Source organism: Suricata suricatta, chromosome 17 (genome assembly GCF_006229205.1).
Source record: "Suricata suricatta isolate VVHF042 chromosome 17, meerkat_22Aug2017_6uvM2_HiC, whole genome shotgun sequence".
Classification (NCBI taxonomy): Eukaryota; Metazoa; Chordata; class Mammalia; order Carnivora; family Herpestidae; genus Suricata; species Suricata suricatta.
In genome coordinates this window covers 52,009,184-52,030,646 of record NC_043716.1, presented here as the reverse complement: position 1 = coordinate 52,030,646, position 21,463 = coordinate 52,009,184, and the positions used below count along the sequence as shown (strand labels likewise).

The window sequence follows — 21,463 nt, the reverse complement described above, 5'->3', positions numbered from 1 at the left end:
CTTTACCTAAATGACTCTTAAGTCCCAAGAGGGCACACTGGCTTCCTTCCACAAATATCTGACTCTTCGGTCTATTTCCATCTATTTATTTTCAAACTTAGGCTAAAAAGAGGAGGGTTTTATTGGCCCGCTGGGATCACAGCCAAAGATCAGGGACAGAAGTAGGCAGCAACCAGGACCCCCCAGCCCGTTCCCACCAAAAGCCGTGACCAAATATTTCCCTATCGCCCTCAAAGACAAAAGGACATTTTACGAATTTTTAAAATTTTAATAGAGTTCAAATCAGTGTGCCGAGTTCATTTCAGCTCCTTTACTGCCAAACCTAGGAGAAAAGAGATACCAAAGTGAGCCAACTAGAACACATTTTATTTTGAATTACTCTCGTCTGATTCTGTACTTAACACTAAAGAATTAACAAATTCAGGAATTGAGCACACCAGGGTGGTTTTGCTTAAAATATTAGTGTAGTGTTTCACAACAATGGTAACACCACCACAACACACACCCTCTCTCAGGCTTCACGAAGGTGTCTCAAGAAGTGCTCACAAAGCCAGGCCGTCCCATTAAACTCTCACTGTGAAGAGGCAGGAGGCTGACTTTGGGGAGCACTATGCGCTCTGGGCCAGGCCCCCGCGGCTCTTGGTCCTCCCACCAGGAAGATGGGCCCTGTCTAACCTACGCTCGCGGCCTACAGTATTGAGCATCCCCACCTGCACCCCTGGGGATCAGTACAGCAGCCACCTTGCGGGGCTGCGGGGGGAACACAGTGAGTTACCCACAACGCATTAGGAAAGCATGGCGGGCAACGAAACAAACTGCCCCCTGGCCAAGGACACGACTCCCGGTATGGGATGGACTCAGAGTCACGGCCATTCCTTCCTTGCATGGCCAACGGCAAGATGCTTGGGACATGCCACAAATGCACTTTCCTAAACCTGGGGACAACTCAAGGAACCAAACGGAGACACACGTGCCTTCCACAGTTCTGGTATCCACTCCCCCCGCCCCCAGTCCAGACCCACTCACCTGGGGGCAGCGACTGCTTCAGCTTCTCTGCCTTCTCCTTGTCTGTGATGACCAAAGTGTAAAGGTATCTGCTACATCGGACTTTGAACTTCACGTTGTCCTTATTTTTCTTGATCTTCACGGCTACCATACAGACCAAAAGGAGCAATTAAATAGGGTCACGGTAAAGAGAGGTCACTCGGGTCACCTGCTTTGTATTTATGTAGAAAGCGGCGCTCTGGCTCACAACCCGGGCTGTGGGCTGTGCTCCCTCCATGCACCGGGCCTCTGCTGAACCAGAAAACAAGAGGCGCTCTACGGCTGCAAGATTTAAAAAGTTGGCAGAAACCTGTGTTTCCCAGGGCACCCGGGTGGCTCAGTCGGTTAAGTCTACAGCTCTTGACCCTGGGCTCAGGAAATCGAGCCCTGCACTGAGCAGAGCATGGAGCCGGCTTGGGATTCTGTCCCTCCCTCTCCCTCCTGTACATAGGATCTCTGTCTCTCTCCAAACAAAAGACACGACATTTCCCTTCAGTTCTCTTCCAAGATGACATCCCACGGGACAATGGGAACTGCCTGCTTCGGGACCCCGTCACCTGCAGTGAGTTATGTGCTAAGGCTTTTCTTTAAATTCGTCAAACCCGTTTTCTGGCCTCCTTCCTACTGCTGAATTCTCTCCCAGGACCACAGCGCCGGCCACAAGGAGCCCCAAGTGTGACCCAAGTCAGCAGGGCGAGGCTGGAGTTTTGCTGCCCGTGGACAGTGGCCGCTCGGGAGGACGCTCACCCCGCACCCTGCACGTTACAGGTTTCACGCGCCCACCCAACCCCCCCTCTTCTTCAGAAACAGCAGACACTCCCCAGAACTCCCTATCGTCGCCCCAGTGGATTATCAAGAGGAAGGTCCGGGCTCCAGCATCTCAACCCAAGTACCTGACAGACCAGACGGACACACAAGCACTCAGCCCCACAGACGCAGCACAAGATCAGCTTGGACTCACAACTCCGAGTCTGCCAGTAACTGCTGGGAAAATAAGCCCGGCACAGGAAGCAGCACGTAAGGCCGCCTCAGCTTACGTCCGAATACGTTCGGAAACCTGGGTTTTCATTCAAACCACCGTTTCACTATCTTTTTTTCGTTTATAGTTTACTGGAAGTTGGTTTCCATGTAACACCCAGTGCTCATCCCAACAAGTGCCCTCCTCCATGCCCAGCGCCCCCGCCCCTTCCCCATCAGCCCCCAGTTTGTTCTCTGTATCGAGTCTCTCATGATTTTCCTCCTTCCCCCCTTGCTCTCCCTCATGGTCCTCGGTTAAGTTTCTCCTGTTCCACACACGAGTGAGAACATATGGTATCTGTCCTTCTCTGCCTGACTTATTTCGCTTAGCATTAACACCCTTGAGTTCCATCCACGTTGCCACGAATGGCCAGATTTCATTCTTTCTCGTTGCCAGGTAGTATTCTATTGTATAGATAAACCACATCTTCTTGATCCATTCGTCACTTGATGGACATTTAGGCTCTTTCCATGATTTGGCTATTGCTGAAAGTGCCGCTATGAACATTGGGGTACATGTGCTCCTATGCATCAACACCCCTGTGTCCCTTGGGTAGATCCCCAGCAGTGCTATTGCTGGGTCACAGCGGGGTTCTACTGATAGTTTTTGAGGAACCTCCACACTGTTTTCCAGAGCGGCTGTACCAGTTTACATTCCCACCAACAGTGCAGGAGGGTGCCCGTCTCTCCACACCCTCGCCAGCATCTGTAGTCTCTCGATTTGTTCATTTTAGCCACTCTGACTGGCGTGAGGTGGTATCTCAGTGTGGTTTTGATTTGTGTTTCCCTGACAATGAGTGATGCTGAGCATCGTCTCACGTGTCTGCGGGCCATCTGGATGTCCTCTTTGGACCCGGTTTCGCTCCCGTAACACCCCGCCACAGCGGAGCTCACCACGCTGCCCCCAGCAGCTGCTGTGCCCATAAATTCGGGTACACATTTGTGGAGAAGGCCCACGGATCTCCTACAGAGAACATGTTTACCCAGCAGCATCAGAGCGAGCGGTCATTCCACTTCTGGGCACCCACTCCGAAGGGCTGGGAGCAGGACAGGAGACTGTAGGCCAAGGCTCGAGACAAGAATATCCAAAAGCCAGAAAGTACAGAAACCGAATGCCCACCGACGGACGAACAAACCCAACACAGCACATCCATTCGATGGATTATTCGCCTCAAAAAGGCAATTCTGACAAACGCCAGAACCCTGAAGACACTACGCCACTCACAAGAGGTCAAACACAGCTTCCACTCACAGGGGGATCTAGAACGGTCCATGAAGAAAGCAGAAAGGTGGCTGTCAGGGACAAGAGGGAAAAGGTGGGGAGTTACTGCCTCATGGGTGTAGCTTCAGTTTTGCAAGATCAAGCGTCTTCTAGAGACGCAGCGAGAGCATGTACTCCGGCCAGCGACCGTGCGCTTAGAAGTCAGTGTCACGGGGGCGCCTGGGTGGCGCATTCAGTTAAGTGTCTGATTTCGGCTCAGGCCACGATCGCATGCTTCTTGAGACCAAGCCCTGCATCAGGCTCTGCACAGACAGCCCAGGGCCTGCTTGGGATTCTCTCTGTCCCGCCCTCACTCTCATGTTACATAAACTCCAAGCTTTATATCATGCGTATGTATAAATCCAGTCTTTAAACTGACGCTGACACTATTACACGTCTGCAGGGCCAAAGCACCGACTGCACAGGCCACACGGTGTAAAACCAGGCCCCCGAATCAAAAAGCAAACCAACCTGTCGGATTTGGTGCCATTTCTTCAACGTGGTAAAATTCTAAAGGACACTCTGATGGGATCCGGGCACCAATCCCACCAGACAGATACTATTACCCTGCCTTCACTGAAAAGCAGGGTAGTGCTGTGCTTAACTGGCTGCGGACACAGCTGGGACACGAGGCAGGCAGTGTGACTGAACTCCCCCGTCTCTACGGTCACTTGTGGTCCCCAGCATCCCCGAACAGGCAGGCGTTCCTACCAGGTGTGACTTGTTCCCACAGACGGCCACCATCTCTAATGGCACAGAGGATCAAAGGCAGCAGGGACACGGGGACCCCCTGCCTCCACCATCTCTAAAGGCAGCAGGGACACTGGGACCCCCTGCCTCCCTGTGACCAAAGCTCTCCTCCTCCACAGGCCGTCAGGACAGCCAGGGCCCCCGCCACCTCCATCCGCCGCTCCGCTTTCACAGACTGTCTCCTGTTCTCCTAATGCCCCGACTGAGTGGAAAAGGAAGCTTTAAGGAGTATCTGATGTAGCAGAAACAGGACCACTCTGGGCTAAAAACACCACAAAGGGGCGCCCGGTGGCGGCTCAGCATCCACCAAAGGCTTGGCTTCGGCTTTGTAGCTCGCTCAAACTCTAAACAACCCTCCCTCCAAGGCATGAAGTCAAGATCTAAGCCCCCCACCCCGCCCCGTTAAGCACAAGCTCCCCAACCTCCCGCAACTCCTACGAAGGGAGAACAGAACTCCCTCCCACACGTGCTGCAAACCCCGAGAACACGCGGGCCCCGGGGCCACGACCGCACGATCACAAGTTTGCTGTCTTAGGATTCAGACTTAAACACTGCCTCCTTTCCCTCATTTACACCCCGCGAAACCAACTCCCAAGGGTCAAAGCCCGACGACTTCGCGCGGGGCCAGGACTCCCGACCACCAGGATCCCAGCAGCACTGGAGTCAGGGTCCGGAGGCCCGCCTTTCCGGACCCCCACCCAGCAAGGCTTGTGCTCGGGACGCACCCCCCGTTCTAACCACGCACGGCGCCTAGAACGTTTGCAACTAGCCGAGGGAGGGAGGGAAGACGCTGCCCAATGAGGTTTTCCTTCGGGAAACGCCACAGAACCACCGATCTCTAGAACAGCCTCCCCGAGACAGGGGCCGCCGCACGCGCGCGACCGCCGCGACTCCCCCCTCCCGCACGGCAGGGGCGACCACTTACACTTGGCATCCTTTCGCCGGGCCGTGAGCAGAAAGTCCTTGATTTCCTCAATTTTGCGAGGCTGCAACACAAAAGAAACGAGCCATGAGCTGCACAGAGGCGCTTTTTCTGGCCGTGACTTGTGGCTTGAGCCCCGCCACCAGCCCTTGGAGGGGATGGGAGACCCCTGCGTAGGCCCTCCCGCCCCGGGAAGGTCCCGGCAGGGGCCGTACTCACCATGGTTACGAGGGGACGCAAGCGAGCGCGCGGCCGGCACCTGCGGGGAAGACAGGCGTTAGCATCAAGGGGACGCGGGGAGAGGCGACGACCCCAGCTTCTCTTCCCCGTCCCCACCCCGAAATGCTGACCCTGCCGTACTCCATCCTCCTCCCCCGCACCCTCGATCCACAAACGGGCTCCTCAGATCTCACCCAGTCGTGGATGACCCCGGATTGCCCGCCGGAGCCCCGACAGCCACCCAAGGGACACTCACGGTAAGCGGCAAGAAGAGAGACCGGAAAAGAACGAGACTTCCGTTTCCTGGCAGTTAAACCCTCCCCCGAAGGAAACTGGGTACGGTGTCTGCAAAGGGTCAAGCATTTCATAGGCGTTTGTCCTTCCCGTCGCAGCATCTCTGCCCCCTTCTGGCCGATATTAATAGTGCAGATCGAGGAATGAAACGGGCCGCTTCCCTCCTCCCTTCACTCTCTTTACTTCCCTCCCCCACCCCCAGCCCCTTACCTGGGCTTTCCTAAGCTTTATTTCAGATCCGGTTTAAACACTTATTGTCTACTACTTTCATCAGATCTGTGCGTCGGGGATCTACGGAGAGATTTTCCCATTTAAATAAAGGGATCCTCTCATGTACATCTTAGAACTTCTTTCTAGGGGCTTCTCACATTTCTGTCTGATCGCCTTCTCCGCGGACGTCTAATCAATCCGTCAGGCCGCTTCCAATTCCTTTAAGAACTGGTGTGCAACAAGGGTAAACTAATACTTCCAATAGCTGACATTTGTGGAGCGCTTATATGGGGCATCCCTTGTGCTAAGCACGTTACCCCTGGGGCCTCTGATCCCCAGGTGCACCCGTGAGAGGTGGCTCTTGTCGTTCGTTACCCCAGTTTCAGCCATGGGGAGAATGAAGGTTTGTGCTTTCGGAGAGAGGTGAAGCCACGACTCGAACCACGATGGTCAGATCCCAACCCCAGGCTCCCGGCCACGGCTTGCGGAGGCGGTGCACCTGAAACAGGCTGGCAGCTCTGGGCAGGCAGCTTGTCCTTTGCCCCCGCAGTCCCCCCCAGCCTCCATCCCATGCCTGGCCCTATTTTCTCCAGAGGCAGCCTCCAGGAAACCTGAGGGTATCGATTTGATTTTTATTCTCCACTCTTATTCTATTTTCAACCTCTCTACGAATGTCTACATTTTATTATATTTGTTTCCCCCAGATTTAATAACTGTACAACAGAATGTAATTGCCATGCAGCCCACCTGAAGAGAAAGAGTACTTCACCGTGAACTTTGCTTTAAACTTACTGTCCTCCATCCTTCCCTCCCTCCCTGCCTTCTGTTAGACAAGCCCAGCTTGAGACTCTTCCTAGCGGACCCGGGAAGGATAAACCGACAGTCCTTGCCCCAGGGAAATCACAAAGGGCCCCGACTGTGCTGGGGAGCCTTTTAAAAGAAGCCAAACTATGTGTAAATACAGATGTATCTGGGTATTAACAGTAGGAGCCTAATTTTAAATCATCTGAAGGTTGGGGTCCCGCCTGGGAATCACGGGAGTCTCTCGGCTCTGACCTGAGAAAAACATCCCACATGCCTCAGCCTGAGTTTGCCAGCCCTCCTCCATCCCAGGCTGGGGACTTTCTGGTCTTTTGTCCCCCACTGCTCAGCCACAAGCAGCCGGCTTTTCAGCCCAACCAACTGGCACCTCTTGGCTCCAGGTGCCTGTCTGTGCCGTCCCCTCTGACCCTAAGTCTTGCCCAGCCTCCACCCCCGCTTCAGGCAGGACCCTTCGCCTCTGACCCCTGTCACTCCTCCCTGGCACAGGAGACACGCTCCCAACAGACCGTGTGACGGTGTTCAACATCTGAGACTTTTACACTGTCTTTTCTTTGAAGACAAGAATGGGCTCAGCATCCTCTTGATAACTCTAAAAATTCAGTGTATATGGACATAGTAGGTAGTCCCTGCTGATACCCCAGGTTCTCAAACTGTGGTCTTCATCTCCCGCGGGTCCACCCTGGGCCCCTTGTGGGTTTCCTGTGTTGGGTGGGTGTCAGCACCCCCAGGGAACCTCTGTCATCTGAGATCACTCACTAAGTGGAGTGAGAATGAAGCAAGGGCTGGAGGAAGGGAGGGAGGGAGAGAGGGCTGAATTAGGACAGTGAGGCGCTCAGCACATAGTAGGTCTGCAAAAATATTTGTCGAGTGAATGCCGCCTGGTGGTTCTCTCCACTACAGGACCTACAGGGGACAGGGGACAGGGGAGGGGCTGCACCTTCCTTTTGGCGGCGATCCCAGAGAGACAGATGCTCACCCTCTTGACTTGGATCATAAGAAAACATAGATGTGTAGTAACAAAACACAAAGGCAGATTTGCTCAAGTTCCTACGGTTCCCTCGGGCCCCGCAGGGGGCACAACTAGTGAAATAAACAGCAGCTCGGGGAAGATGAGGCAAGGAGCCCAAGGGGCGCTCGTCATGCGTCAGGGGCAGATGACCCCGATGGTCAGGGGACAGCCAAAGTGTGCATCTCAGAGAGGAGGCCCGATGCTGCTGCGCTCAGACCCACGTAGCACAGGGAACGCCACGAGGGGCCCCACGTGGGCCCTGCAGGAGATGAAGACCCCCAGACTTGAGAGCCAGCCTTCTGTGCTCCCGTGTAGCTTGGTTTCTGGAAATCTTTCAGTGTGGCAAGTAGGGTGTGGGGTGGGGGTGGGGAGAAGGGGTTGGAGGGGGGCTGGGGGTGAGGAGGCAAGCCGTCCGGTGGTCTCATTCCAGTCTCACCTACACCCTTGGGGAGCCAGGCAGCCTCCCGTGCTCTCCCTCTGCAAAACCACACCTTGGGCTTGGGGTCCTTTCAGACCTGAGGGTCAGCCGGACCCACTGGAAGGGGCCGGAAGGCAGCGGGTCAGCAGGGAAAGGCTGGTGGGGTGCACTCTTCCGTGCAGCATTTGCCCAGAGAACCAAGGGCGGTGCCAGGTGGTGAGATGGGGAGCGAGCTCCACGGGGGGCATCGCGGGGGCCAGTGAGGGGGCTCACAGTTTCCATGGGGGGCAGGGGTAGAGGAGCGTGGCACCCCAAGCTGCTCTGTGGGTCTGCCCGGCACCCTGTGCTTGTCCTCCGTGGGCATCAGGGCACAATGGCCTGTGGCTGGCTCCTGGCTTGCCTCCTTCACTTACTTGCTTCTATTGTGATGGGCGGGGGTTGCGGGGTGTCGGGGGGAGTGTATCTACCTCTGTCTTTCCTCACAGGGCTGCGTGAATCTGCATGGGATCATTGAAAAAGCTGAAGTTCCTGTGACCCCCCACTCCCTCCAGGAGGTCTGGAAACAGCCCCCTGCCGCGGGTGTAGTGGGGCGTGCCAAGGCCAGGCCTGGAAGTGTAAAGGAACCCCTTGCTGCCTTCTGAAATCCGGGCTGCCAGGACTGGTATGAATGACAAGTGTGGTATTTGGTACCGGACGGGATGCTTTCGGCTGTGCTGTCTCATTTCATAATCTCCAAGGGGCCCGTGTGTGGGTGGCCTGTGCCCTTGGCCTTCCAGCCACTTAGGAAGGAAGTTGTTCATTAAGCCCTGCAGGGGGCGCAGTCAGTTAAGTGTCCGACTCTTGGTTTGAGCTTAGGTCATGATTTTACCATTTGTGTGTTCCGAGTCCTGCATTGGGCTCTGTGCTGACAGTGCAGAGCCTGCTTGGGATTCTCTCTCTCTCTCTCTCTCTCTCTCTCTCTCTCTCTCTTTCTCTTTCTCGCTCCCTCCCTCCTTCCCTCTCCCCACCCCTTCCTCGCTCATGCTGTCTCTGTTTCTCTCAAAATAAATAAATAAACTTAAAAAATAAAAAACAAGATAAAATAAACCCTGTGTGTTTTCAGCAGGGGAGAGTCTGCCCGGAGGAGAGGCTGCCTTCCCTCTGGCTGAATGTGGCTCCCTGGGAAAAGGATGGGGAGGGAAGGGAGGGAAAGAGCCCAGGGCGGGTGTTGGGGCTGGTGCTTTTTTGGGGGAAGCCAGGAGGGTGAGACTGAAGGAACAGGGGCGACTCCCCTCCTCCAGACCCCCTCCCCAGTTGGAGAGAACCTCAGGGCCCCTGAGTTAGAAGCCGCAAAGCGTGACTGGTCAGGCTGGGAGCGGGGGCTTCTCCAACTGGGCACTGCCGACCTTTGGGGCTGAGGCATCTCTGCTGGGGTGGGAGCACAGGATGGCTAGCAGTCCCCCGCCCCTACCCACCCCTACCTGCCTGATGCCAGTCCCTCAGCAGGCTTGGTGTGGGGGAGGGTGGGGTGGGAGAAGAGGCGTGTCCCAGAATCCCACCTTCAGGGGCCAGTAAGAGGGCAAATGGCCACCTGCCCAGAGAGCTTATGGATGGAGTAAATTGATTCCAGCCATTTTTAGAGAGGCCGCTGTCAGCCAGGCACTGTGATGGGTGCTTTCTCCGTCACAGCAGTATCTTTCAGGACAACTCCGTGTCAGCTCTGTGCCAGCGCCCCCACCCCGGGCAGGCGTGACAACGCAGAAGCCAGATCCTTTCGATCTCTGTCCCCGTCTCAAGGAACCACCAGACTCGCAGGAAAGGCGGTGATGCATCAGGGCTGTGTGTACAGTAAGTGTTTCTCCCTGTGGGACCAGATGGGGGCCATGGGGGACTAACCCAGGCTGGGGATGGGGGCGGGCCTAGAGAAATCCTCCAGGAGGAAGAAACCATGATGCTCTTTCACAAGGGAGAAAACCCACCCCGGGCCCTCAGAGCAGCCTGCTATGATGTGCAAACCCTCAAGGCAAATGCGTTCCAGGTGGGCTGGAAGGAGGAAGCGGTCTGACTGGGTGGCATCAATCCGAGAGGTCTTCCTGGAGGAGGCACCATGACATAGGATGGGAAGAAAACTGTTTCTGGAGACTGACAGTCTAGGTTCAGATCCCATGTCTTGGCTGGGAGACGTTGAGCCTCAGCGGCATCTCTGAGCCTGTTTCTATCACAGAGGGACATTATTTGCTCCTCCCAAGGCTTCTGGGCCACTGTGCCAATCGTGCGGAGGCTGCACAACCATCTGTGGTTGCCCTGCTTATGAGAACCTAGAAGATACACCGACCGAGGAGTGGAAAATGCTTAGCCCAGCAGCTGGCTCTGGGACAGTTAATTGAATGAGTCCAGGGCGGGAATTAGGGGTGGATTTGCAGAGCCACAGCCTGGAGGGGAGCTGGCCAGCCGGAGTGGTGGGGTCCTCCCTCCCCAGCACTGGGCGAGGCAGGCAGAGGGCACCTGCCTGGGCTTCTCTGCTAGGGGCACCAACCGATGACCCCTCCTCACTGCCCCTGCCTCCCTCCACCAGCCCCTCTCAATCCGTGAACTGCTTCCAGTGTCCAAACTGCTACCGTAAAAAGGATGGATTAGGTGCCGTCTACCAGGGAGGAAAATGATATCTGGAGAAGGGGAATCCATCTAGAGTGTAAAGGACAAGCCCCCCTCCTATATATCAATGTGTGCTGGGGTGAGGGGGTGTTGGAGCGAGAAAGAGAAAGGGCACGGTCCCTTCAAAGTAAGGGACAGGGGCCAGCCTATCGGCTTGTATATTCCGTGCATTATGCAGCGGGAGAGAGAAAATCAATAGAGCTGTCAGCAGTTCCGTGCGTTCACACTGCAGACACCCCATCTCAGGCTGCTCCAGACGGATGCTCCAAATTAAAAACCAGGGGAGGGGGAGAGGGGGCTGAAGGGATGGGAGATAAACGCCCTGGCAAGCAGAGGGAAGAAAGGGATGCGGCTGAGGATCTGGAAAAATGAAAGTCCATAAATCCCGAGGCCCAGGGAGCATCTTGGGTGAGGAGGACAGAAGACCCTTCTCTCGGCAGTGGCATCCTGGGTCTGGGGTCCCCTCTGCCAGGAGGGAGTCCCTGGGGAGGGATTGTGGGCAGGCCTCTTGTATTTGAGGTGCTAATGGAGACAGGGATGGGGGGGGAAGGGGGAGGTGGAGGCAGGATGGCATGGATGCCACCCTCGCAGCCTGGGGTGTGTATGTGGGGGGGGCTCCTGTGTGCTGGGGGTGGGCCTGTGGATTGCAGGAGGTGCAAGGGCGGGAGGCAGTGCTTTGCTCCCAAACTGCTCGCTCCCAAGAAGCTCTTGCCTCCTCCTTAGCCCCTGCCCCCACCTGTACCCACCTCCCCTCCCTGTCCCTGCCTCAGTCCCTCCTTCTAGTCCTTGGATGGCAAGCCAGTGGGAGAGCCTGAAGCTGTCCCCACGTCCTTCCTGAAGCTGGCCAGCTGCTGTGGAGGCTTCTGGAAGGACATGGGCTAGTGGGCGAAGCACCCACTGCCCCTGCCAGTTCCCACCCAGCCACCCCACGTGCTCCCCACCCCCCAGGACCCACCTGCCCAGGGAGGACTGACAGAGAAGAAAGCCAGAGCCAGCCCCCAATGTGGAGGGGGTGTTGTTGGCTCCAGGAGAGAGACACCTCCCATCACCGCTGTTCCCAACCCCCAACCTTGCGCCTCACCTTCGAATCCTTCTACCTTGCATCAGTCCAGGTCCCAAAGAGCGTGTGCTCAGAGGATAATTGTAGGAAAGGAACTGGTTTTGAAGGTGTGGGCAGGTGCATGAAACCAGGAAGGAGCGGGTGGGAGGGGGCCGTGGGGAGGGAGGGGCTGCATGACTGACAGGCTCAGGCCCGCAGCTGGAGCTTCAGCCACCGCAGCCCCTGAGGGACAGCTGGAGAAACGATGTCTTGTCCTCCCCCTGGCCCTCCTTCCCTCCCTCTCTCCAGTCTCCCACCGGGGCACCCCAACAGGTCCCTGGTGCTCTCTCTGGGGGGCGCAGAGCAGGGTGGACGTGTCGACCCAGAGACAGTGGAAGATACCTGGTCCGCTCCTACTTCCCACAGAGTACCGGTCTCCGCCGTGGGGCGGCCTTATGACCTCATGTGGCCTCATCACCGTCAGTCTCTTGTGTCCCAAGGCAGGGGTCCCCCAGGGCTCAGATGGCTCTTTTCTATCCCATTAGTCATCCAAACAGCCCCTACATTCCCTGATCCCCCAAACCCAGGCCAGGTCTCCAGGTTAATATGCCTGTCAACTGGGGCAGATACATTCTAGCTGGCACCCCTCCTGCATGCGGGTGAGCCCGCCTGCATGCATCCTGTGACTGTGAGCCTGCCTGCACGCATCCTGTGCATGTGAGCCCGCCTGCACGCATCTGGTGCGTGTGAGCCCGCCTGCATGCATCCTGTGACTGTGAGCCCGCCTGCCCACATCTGGTGCCTGTGAGCCTGCCCACACGCATCCTGCACACAGGTGAGCCTGTCCACATGCATCCTGTGCCTGTGAGCCCGCCCGCATGCATCCTGTGACTGTGAGCCCGCCTGCACGCATCCTGTGACTGTGAGCCCGCCTGCATGTATCCTGTGACTGTGAGCCCGCCCGCATGCATCCTGTGCATGTGAGCCTGCCCGCACACATCCTGCACACAGGTGAGCCCGCCCGCATGCATCCTGTGTATGTGAGCCCGCCTGCATGCATCCTGTGCGTGTGAGCCCGCCTGCATGCATCCTGTGCGTGTGAGCCCGCCTGCATGCATCTGGTGCATGTGAGCCTGCCTGCACACATCCTGCACACAGGTGAGCCCACCCGCATGCGTCCTGTGACTGTGTGCCTGCCTGCATGCATCCTGTGACTGTGAGCCCGCCTGCATGCATCCTGTGACTGTGAGCCCGCCTGCACGCATCCTGTGCCTGTGAGCCCGCCTGCACGCATCCTGTGCATGTGAGCCCGCCTGCCCGCATCCGGTGCATGTGAGCCTGCACTCACGCATCTTGCGTGCACGTGAACCCGCCCACACACATCCTGGGCACAGGTGAGCCCGCGTGCATGCATCCTGTGCATGTGAGCCCGCCCGCACCCTACACACATGTGAGCCCACGTGCACACACAGCCACGCAGCCCCTGCACTTCCAGAGAAACAGATCCGAAGCTTCAAGGTGTTACATCACTCAGGACAAGTTCTACCAATTAAACTGGTGACTGCGTTTCCAAAAGCAATTACCTTGAGCGCTGCCGTGCCTCCCAGGATGACAGGGAGTGCTCAAGGCTGCAGTGCGGCTGGTAGCGGGGGCTCTGGGGGTCCGCGGGCTGCCCGTGTCTGAGGCACATGTGTATGTGTACCTGCCTTCCAGCACCTGAGCTCTTAGAGAGCATGGGAGTCCCTCAGACGGAGCTAGAGTTGGGGGAAGGGGACACCAGGGTTGCAGCCATGGAGGCCAGCGACCCGCAGTTGGGGTGGGAACTGGACCACTGTCCCCATGTCCTTCTCTATCGTGTGTGAGCAGGGAAAGCCAATCTGTACAAATCTAGACTTGATCCCAAGAGTTCAGGGAAGGGGCGTGCCGGCCAACTGGCAGGGGTCTCCACGGTGAGAAACCTTTGCCACTGTCATCTCCCCAGAGGTTCCCTGCAGCCGCACCACTTCCTGTGACCGGAACTGCAGCATCTTTGGAGGAGGAGGGAGAGAGGCAGAAGGGGCCCCGGCCAGCCTCCTGCCCGGCTGAGACTCCGGGAAGGGGGCTCTCCAGGGGGCACGGCTGTTCCTCACAGTCCACACCTCCTGTGATGACTGCTTCCTCCCTTCTCCCCATCCCCACCCCTCACCTGCGGAGGGGACATGGCTGTTCCTTCCTTCAGTCATTCCTCTCCTTAGTCATGGCCTCTGGAAAGAGGCAGCCTCAGGGGCTGAGGGACGGGAGACAACAGAAGGTGGGGTGGAGGGCAGGCTGGATGCTGGTTGGTTATGCCCCGGCTCCTGTCCACTTCTTTCCTACCTTCCTGTTCAGAATTTCCCTCCCGGCCCCTGCCCGACAGGCTGATCGCCTGTTAATGGAGCAAGACAGGTGCAACTGACTTGCTCATCAAAGTGGCTGAAGTCTTCAGCCCAGACGTCCAAGGAAAGGGTCAGAGTGGCCACAGTCCGTGGTCAACGTGGCCCAACCCTTGGGTTGAACCTTCTAAGAGCGGAGACCTGGGTGAGATTAGAAAAGCCTTAGTGTGTGTGTGCGTGTGTGTGTGTGCACATGTGTGTGTGTGTGTGTGTGTGTGTGTGTGTGTGTGTGGTTGACTGGAGTCACATCAGACCTGGAGAGGAAGCCTGGTGGGGGAGCCACGAGGAACCGTCACTGGCATCAGTAGACCAGGTGACAAATGCTGCCTCGGGGTTGACTGCCTACTATGTGTCAGGTCCCATACCAGCTGGTCCATGAAGATCATCTCCTGGAATCCTCACAACAATGCTCAGTGAGGCAAGATTCCAACCCCCATTTTACTGATGAAGCACAGAGAGGTTAAGCTACTCACCCAAGGTCACATAGCTGGTCATTAGAGGGCCAAAGAATGCCTCATTACGTGGGCATGGAATATTCTATTGTTGAAAGCCTTTTGCCTTCCTGTTCAGGGACTACTGGGTCTGGGTCACAGGTGGCTGAAAACTGTGAGACAATCTGTTTAATCTGCAAATATTTACTGAGCACCACGTCTGCTCTGGGACTGGGGGTCTAGAATGCACAGCCGTGTTTTTTGTCCTCAGGGTGCCAGCCTCCCAGCCTGGAAGATGGTCTCTCTGCCCTTTGCCCTTCTCAGAGCTGGCCCTGCAGCCCCTGCTGAGAAGGTGGGGGTGGCTGTGCCCCGCTCCCCATGACCATGTGACTGTGCCCATGGCCTCAGGTGATTGGACTAAACCAGGACAATCCTGGCTTTGGAACCAGAGCCTAGAGGCTCTATTCGGTGATGGATTGATCTGGGATTTCATGCAAATGAGTCTGCAAAAGGGCACATCTTTGGGGGGCAGCCATGTGAATAGGAGTGAGCAGAAGTCAGAGGCCAGGTGGCTCTGGAGGAAGAGGAGCTTGCACATAAGAGTGGCCGAACTTTCTACCTGGGGTTCTTGAGGTCCCCTCCCCACGTTTCTACCTTTTTATGCCACTGGCTTGAATTGGTTTCCATTTTTGGAAATTGAATGGTCCTTTAAAATTTTTTTTAAATGTTTATTTATTTTTGAGAAAGAGAAACAGAGAACGAACAGGGGAGAGACAGAGAGAGACAAAGACAGAGACAGAGAATGAGCGGGGGAGGGGCAGAGGGAGACACAGAATACCTAGCAGGCTCCAGGCTCTGAGCTGTCAGCACAGAGCCTGACTTGGGGCTTGAACCCGTGAACTGCGAGATCATGACCTGATCCAAAGTTGGCTGTGTAACTGACGGTACCACCTCCCTGGAAACTGAATGATCCTTAAGGTAGAGGTCCTGGTTGGGGTATGTGATGCCTGTACTGCAGGAACAGAGAAGAGGGGGCTGGCCTCCTTCCTGGGGGCCTCAGCAGGCAGAGAAGTGAAGCAGGAAGGTTTCCGGGGAGCAGGAGGAGACCCCAGCAGAGGGAACAGGGCAGGCAAAGATGGGGAGAGACTTAAGACATGTTTATTGACCTTCCCGCAGGGGTATACTGGCAAATGTTTAAAATCTGGCTTTCTGACAATGACAACAAAGTTTTTAATTTGTAGCACTTGCCCATTCCTGTGGTGTAAATACTACCGCCGTGGCCAGTTTCAAGCTGTCTGTGTGATGTCGACTTTTGGCTATGCAGTAAGCAGCTTTCACGAGCTGGTACGGGTCAGTTCCAGCAGGGCACATGTCAGTCCTGTGCCGTTGCCTAAATGGGGGTCACGTGGGAGACAGGAGAGGTGAAGGGAGACACAGTTGGGAAGGGTTTTGAATGCCATATTTGGAAGTCTGAGCTTCCACAGGAAGTGGCAGAACCCAGGCCCTAATTGGGTGACTGTGGGTGTGTACGAATCGGTAACTATGTACTGTTTGTTGTCCCCTGGCCTGGCCTCTCTTTATACCGGTCCCCTGAATAACCCCCAGGGAGTCTGAGCCTGGTCTGAGCCCTGGAAAGGGATGTACGGAGTGTGAGGTGCATTATTTTCTAATAAAGAGGACCTCCTCTAACTCACCCCCATCCAGCCGCACCTTGGGGCCATCCCTCATCTTAATGAGCCCATCCAAATCTCATTTACTAATGAGGAATTTAATGGTCACAGACTGACAGGCGAGACAGAGAGGGGAGACGGGGAAGGTCATTACGAAAAAGAGTGTGTAGCTAAGTGCCACCCCACTGCCTTCCCACCTGCCCACCCAGAGTGCAAGGGGAGAGGTGGGAAGCCAGGACTGGCTTGACCTCACCTCCAAACAGGGCTCCTGGCTGGGCCTGTGGTCAGCACCTCGGACAGAGGACAGCGTGGTTCTCTGCTACCACCCTCTGGAATGGCCTTTATTCTCCGTTGCTTCCCTGTTTTTCCAAGACTCAGATGGGAGGTCCCCTCCCTCTGGAAACCTTGCATGCTGTCCCGTACTGGGTAGGGCCCATGGTGTCTGCATGGTGACCTTTGCCCGTTCTCACAGCACCTATGTCAAGATGCTAAAAGGCTACATTTTCTTGTTTGTTTTCCCTGCTGGTTTGTAAGCAACTTGAATGCAGGGTGTGTGTTATCCTCTCCATTTCCTGGATACTGACCACAAGCCCGGCACCGTGCAAGCCATGGGGAGAGAGCTTCCTGAGAAATGAATGCATGGATGGAGCAGTGAATAAAGGAGCAGATAGGAGAGCCAGGGAAAGAATGCTTGAATACCGTGTTTGATGAATTGATCCATGGATATAGAATCGTGGCCAGGCTATTGAAAGGGTGGGTGAGGATTTGGATGCAAAAGAAATATTCTCCCCCTTAAGTTGCATATACAAGACAGATAGATAAGTTAGAAAAGAGATTTCCAGAAATCCCCACACCCACTCTTTTTTTCTTCCATCACAGAGGCCTATCCAGCATAAAAACTACACATCCCATCATTCTTTGTAGTTATCTGTGACCATGTGACTACCTTGTAGCCAATGGGGTATATGGAGAAGTGGTGTGAAGGGAGGAGGCATGCCCTTTTCCTGCCCTTCTCCATCTGTTCCTCCTTCCTGTTGGTTGAACGATGCGGGTGATGGCTGGACTGGGAGCAGCCTTCTTAGCCTTGGAAGCCAGTCAGCTTGGAGCAACAGGTCAGAAGAAGTCCATTGAGGACCGTGCAGAAAAGAGCTTCTCCACCAGCCCTGGGCTGCTGACATCCAGACGGCGATGGGAAAGAGAAATTAACTTCCAACTCTTTTCCCTGTTATTTTAGGTTTCGATGATTGGCTGAATCTAATCCTAAGTAATATATGCCCTGCTCTGAAAGAGAGATTGAAACATAAAAATAAACAGCAAACCAGCACAACAGAGACCACGGGAGCTGGCACTGAGCATGAATTCAGGGTGGCATCTAAGTGAGGTCTTGAAGGAGGACAGAGGCGCGTGAGGAATAGTGTGGTGTGGTTGTTACAATGGTGACTGGGCTCCCAAATCCTGGGCCCCTCCCCTCCTCCAGCCCGGAGGACCTACTTGCGTCAGGACCCTGTGCTCAGCATCCTGGGAAGAAAAAAGGTACCTGGCCAAGGCTCTAGGTCAAGGCAGCCAGGAATCCTTGCCAGGGCTTGGGACGTGGAGAAAACGAGAGACCAGTGAGTCCAACTCTCTTCTGGAGCAAAGAGCACTGGACAGGGAGTCAGATCGCTGGGTGTCTTCTCCGCTTCCTCTCCTGGGAAAAAAGGCTCTCAGTTGGTCACAGCTGGCTGCTGGGTTGTTTGTGGGGCAGTCCCTCAGGCTGGGACTGGTGGGGGGGGGTTGGCCTGTAGATGTGAGGCTGGCTCGGGACAGGACATGGTCCCATGGACTGGTTCTGGGAATTGCCTCATGGCTCTGATGGGGGGGTGTGGAAGGCAGAATTCTAAAATGACTCAATTGACCAGCACCATTGTCTAATCCTCTTCCCTAGAATGTGACTGGGACCTAGAACTTGCTTCTAACCTACAGAATATGGTGAAGGTGAAGGTATTTTGCAGATATAATTAAGGTCTCTAAACAGTTAACTTTTTAAGTTTATTAAAATGGAGATTGTATGGGGCGCCTGGGTGGCTCAGTCGGTTAAGCATCCAGCTGCAGCTGAGGTCATGATCTCACGGTTCGTGGGTTTTTGACAGCTCAGAGCCTGGAGCCTGCTTCGGATTCTGTGTCTCCCTCTCTCTTTGACCCTCCCCTGCTCACACTGTCTCTCTCTGTCTCTCAAAAATAAAAAAAAATAAAAAATAAAATGGAGATTTAAAAAAAAAAACGGAGATTATCCTGGGTGGGCCTGACCTAATCAGAGGTGCTCCTTAAGAGCAGACTGAAAATCAGAGGCTTTCCTTCCTGCTGGTTTTGGGGAAGCAAGCTGCCAGGCTTCTACCGCTGAATGGAAATAAACCGTGCCAAGAACTACTTGTTCTGAAAGAGAAAGCCTTAGAGGAGACCCCAGTCTTAGCCAACACCTCGAGTGCAGCCCAGTGTGACCCCAAGCGGTGGACCAGCGAAACCATGATCAGACCCCTGACCCACGGAAACTGTGAGGTAACGCCTGTGTGTTGTTCTAATCTACTAAGTTTGTGGTGAATTTGAAACAGCCATAAAAAATTCACAGAGGGTCAGAGACGCCTGGATGGACCCTGCTTTGCTTCGGCTCCTTGGCCCACCTGTCTCTCGAGCTGGGAGAAGAGGCCGGAATCGCTGCTCGTGGGGACGTGACAATGAGAGAGAAAATTAAAACCGTAATCTCGGCAAACAGTGGCACTTAGATTTCCCGTTATTGATCTCCTCCGCGGATATTCTCCAATCTCGTAATTACAGAAGGACTTTTTCAATTTGGGCAGAATCGCCTCCCCTCCCCCCACATGCCCTCCTTGATGTCTTTAAACTCACCGTAAAGCGCAGGAGATTGTATGCACAGTAGATTGTATGTGGAGTCCAAATAAACGGTGCTAATCACGGTAATTGAAATCCGATCCCAGCAGCGAGGAAGGCTCCTTGGAGTGGCCGGCTTCCTCTTATCTCCCTGGAGCAGGAAGAAAATCCTGCCTTTGGTTCGCTGCCAGCTCTGGGACATTTGCTTCCAGGGCTGACCCCTTGCGAGTTCCCAGGTGCCCTGTGGTTGCTGGGAGATGCAGACCAGTGCTGGGACCCCCTGAGCTGAGCTAAGCTGGTTTATCTCTCTGCCTCCATCCATCTGGGCTCCATCCTCCTGAGAGCTCACGCCAGGTCCCCATTCCCAGCCCTTGCTGGTCCCTGGACGGGTCTCCCTGTCCTCACCCACGCGTCCCGGACGAGGAGTGGCCGGCTCTGTCCCTTCTTCCAGGAGCACTGGGCAAGGACTGCAGACATTTCTGGCCATCAGAGCTGGGGAGGAGGGTTTCTACGTGCCTGTAGTGGATACCAGGGATGGTGCTAACCAGCACCCAGGGCACGGGACAGCTCCCATCACAGAGCCATCTGGCTCAAACTGGCAGAAACTAGGATGGGGGCACAGAGGAACCATGCAGTCCTTTTTGAACTCATTCTTTTTGTGGAACAGAAAGGAGGTCAGTAACAGGAGGTGAGAGAATTGGAGCCAGCTGGAGTGGATGGTCACACACGCACCCTTTCCTCAAGACTTGGTTCAGGGGCGCCTGGTGGCTCAGTCGGTTGGCCTTCCGACTTCTGCTCGGGTCGTGATCTCACCGTTCGTGGGTTCGAGCCCCCCATCGGTCTCTGTGCTGACAGCTCAGAGCCTGGAGCCTGCTTCAGATTCTGTGTCCCCCTCTCTCTCTGACCCTCCCCTGCTCTCATTGTCTCTCTCTCTCTCAAAAATAAAAATAAAAACATTAAAAAAAAAAAAAAGACTTGGCTCAGACATCACCTCCTCTGGAACCTTCTCTGTGCCATAGGCTGTGTGCTGTGTCCCTCCAGAGTATATATGTGTACGGTGAATAATCTAACCGAAGTGTTCATTATCCCTCACAAAACCTAATAGTTCAGGAAATACTAATGCACGATGACCAAGGTTCAGACAATGGTTACCTTTGGAGAAGGTAGTGACGGGAAAGGTCAAGGAGGGGCTTCCGGGTCCTGCGGGGTCATGGAGCTGTCTCCTTGGTGAAAACGTGGCCTGCTATGTGTCTTATGCGTGTCTTTTATAATTCAATAAAAAGAATAGAAAAATCTGCTTTCTGTTCAGTCTGGCCCACCCTGCCCTTGATTTTAACCTCATCCAGGGAGACACTGTGTCTTACTTATCTCTCTGTCTTCTGGATCTTTCATCTGGAATCTTTAATTCCTCCGAGACACTCCTTCCTTTGTAAGGGGGTGATAATAATGATATTTGCTGCATGTAGTTTAAAAATATTTTTTCTTTCCTTTTAATTTTTAATGTTTATTTTTGAGAGAGAGAGGGAGACAGAGCATGAGTGGGGGAGGAGCAGAGAGAAAGGGAGCTGCAGAATCCAAAGCAGGCTCCAGGCTCTGAGCTAGCTGTCAGCACAGAGCCCTACGTGGGGCTCGAACCCACAAACCGTGAGATCATGACCTGAGCCGAAGTCAGCACTTAACCGACTGAGCCACCCAAGCGCCAATAAAATATTTTCTCATATTAAATGAAATAATGCCTGTAAAGTGTTTACTTAACACTATGCCTGGCATATAACCTGTGTTATTGTTAGCTACTTAGTTAAAGTTTGTTGAATGACTGAATAATCTAACTAAAGCGTTGGCACCCCTCAGCGCACCCCCACCCCGGCTGCCCCAAGCTCTCCCAGGCCACTGTCCTCCTTGCTGGGTCCCTGTGTGGGCTGACCTGGGTCTCCCTCTCCTTCCTCTGAGAGGAGCCTTTGGCCATGACTTCCTGATCTGGTCCCTCCGTCCAGAGCCCCTCCCTACCTGCCGGCTAAGAGCAGGTTAAGGAGAGCTTGTCCCTTGGAAGTAATTACTGCCTCAGGCGCTAGGGAAACATTTACGGCTCACTAAAAAATGTTTTTCCCTAGCAAGCCCATTAAACCCCGGCATTTAACCGGGAACCACAAATCTCGGCCCCGGGAGGCCCTGCCACTCTGTAACCCGGGTGCCCCTGGCTTCACGTTTTTGCTTCTCGTTGCTCTTTTCTGCAGTTTTCAGCAGGAAAAGATACTCCCAGGCTGACTGACTGACTGACTCCTGCAGGTCCTGAGAAGCCTGAATCTCTTTCTTCCAGGATGTCCAGGGACCTCAGGGTTTCTCTGTGCACTTGACCGGCACTCGGGGTGCTCCCTAGCTTGGGTGCAGCCATACAAAGATGGAAAGCTGGGTCCTGACAGATGCTGAAGTACACCATCTAGTCATGT

The 21,463-nt window shown here is 54.8% G+C and overlaps 1 protein-coding gene across 2 annotated transcripts; it reads right to left on the bottom strand.

Moving 5' to 3' along the window:
* Positions 1–247: 247 nt before the first annotated feature.
* On the bottom strand, positions 248–5,527 carry RPL38 (ribosomal protein L38). 2 transcript variants are annotated; one of them, XM_029927692.1, is made up of 5 exons: positions 5,470–5,527; positions 5,214–5,253; positions 4,998–5,058; positions 1,027–1,149; positions 248–322 (listed from the first exon to the last, which is right to left on the bottom strand). In XM_029927692.1, exons 2-5 carry the CDS (start codon positions 5,214–5,216, stop codon positions 297–299), a joined length of 213 nt encoding a protein of 70 aa, XP_029783552.1. In that variant the 5' UTR covers positions 5,217–5,253; positions 5,470–5,527; the 3' UTR covers positions 248–296. The 2 variants fall into 2 exon arrangements, with proteins under 2 accessions (XP_029783552.1, XP_029783551.1); XM_029927691.1 differs by having other exon boundaries at positions 5,408–5,499.
* Between the last annotated feature and the right edge of the window lie 15,936 nt (positions 5,528–21,463).

Coding starts and splice junctions, on each gene's coding strand:
- RPL38 (XM_029927692.1), bottom strand. Junction 1,150..4,997: donor CCGGCGAAAGGATGCCAAGT/GTAAGTGGTCGC, acceptor TCTGTATGGTAG/CCGTGAAGATCAAGAAAAAT. Junction 323..1,026: donor GAAGCAGTCGCTGCCCCCAG/GTGAGTGGGTCT, acceptor CTTTTCTCCTAG/GTTTGGCAGTAAAGGAGCTG.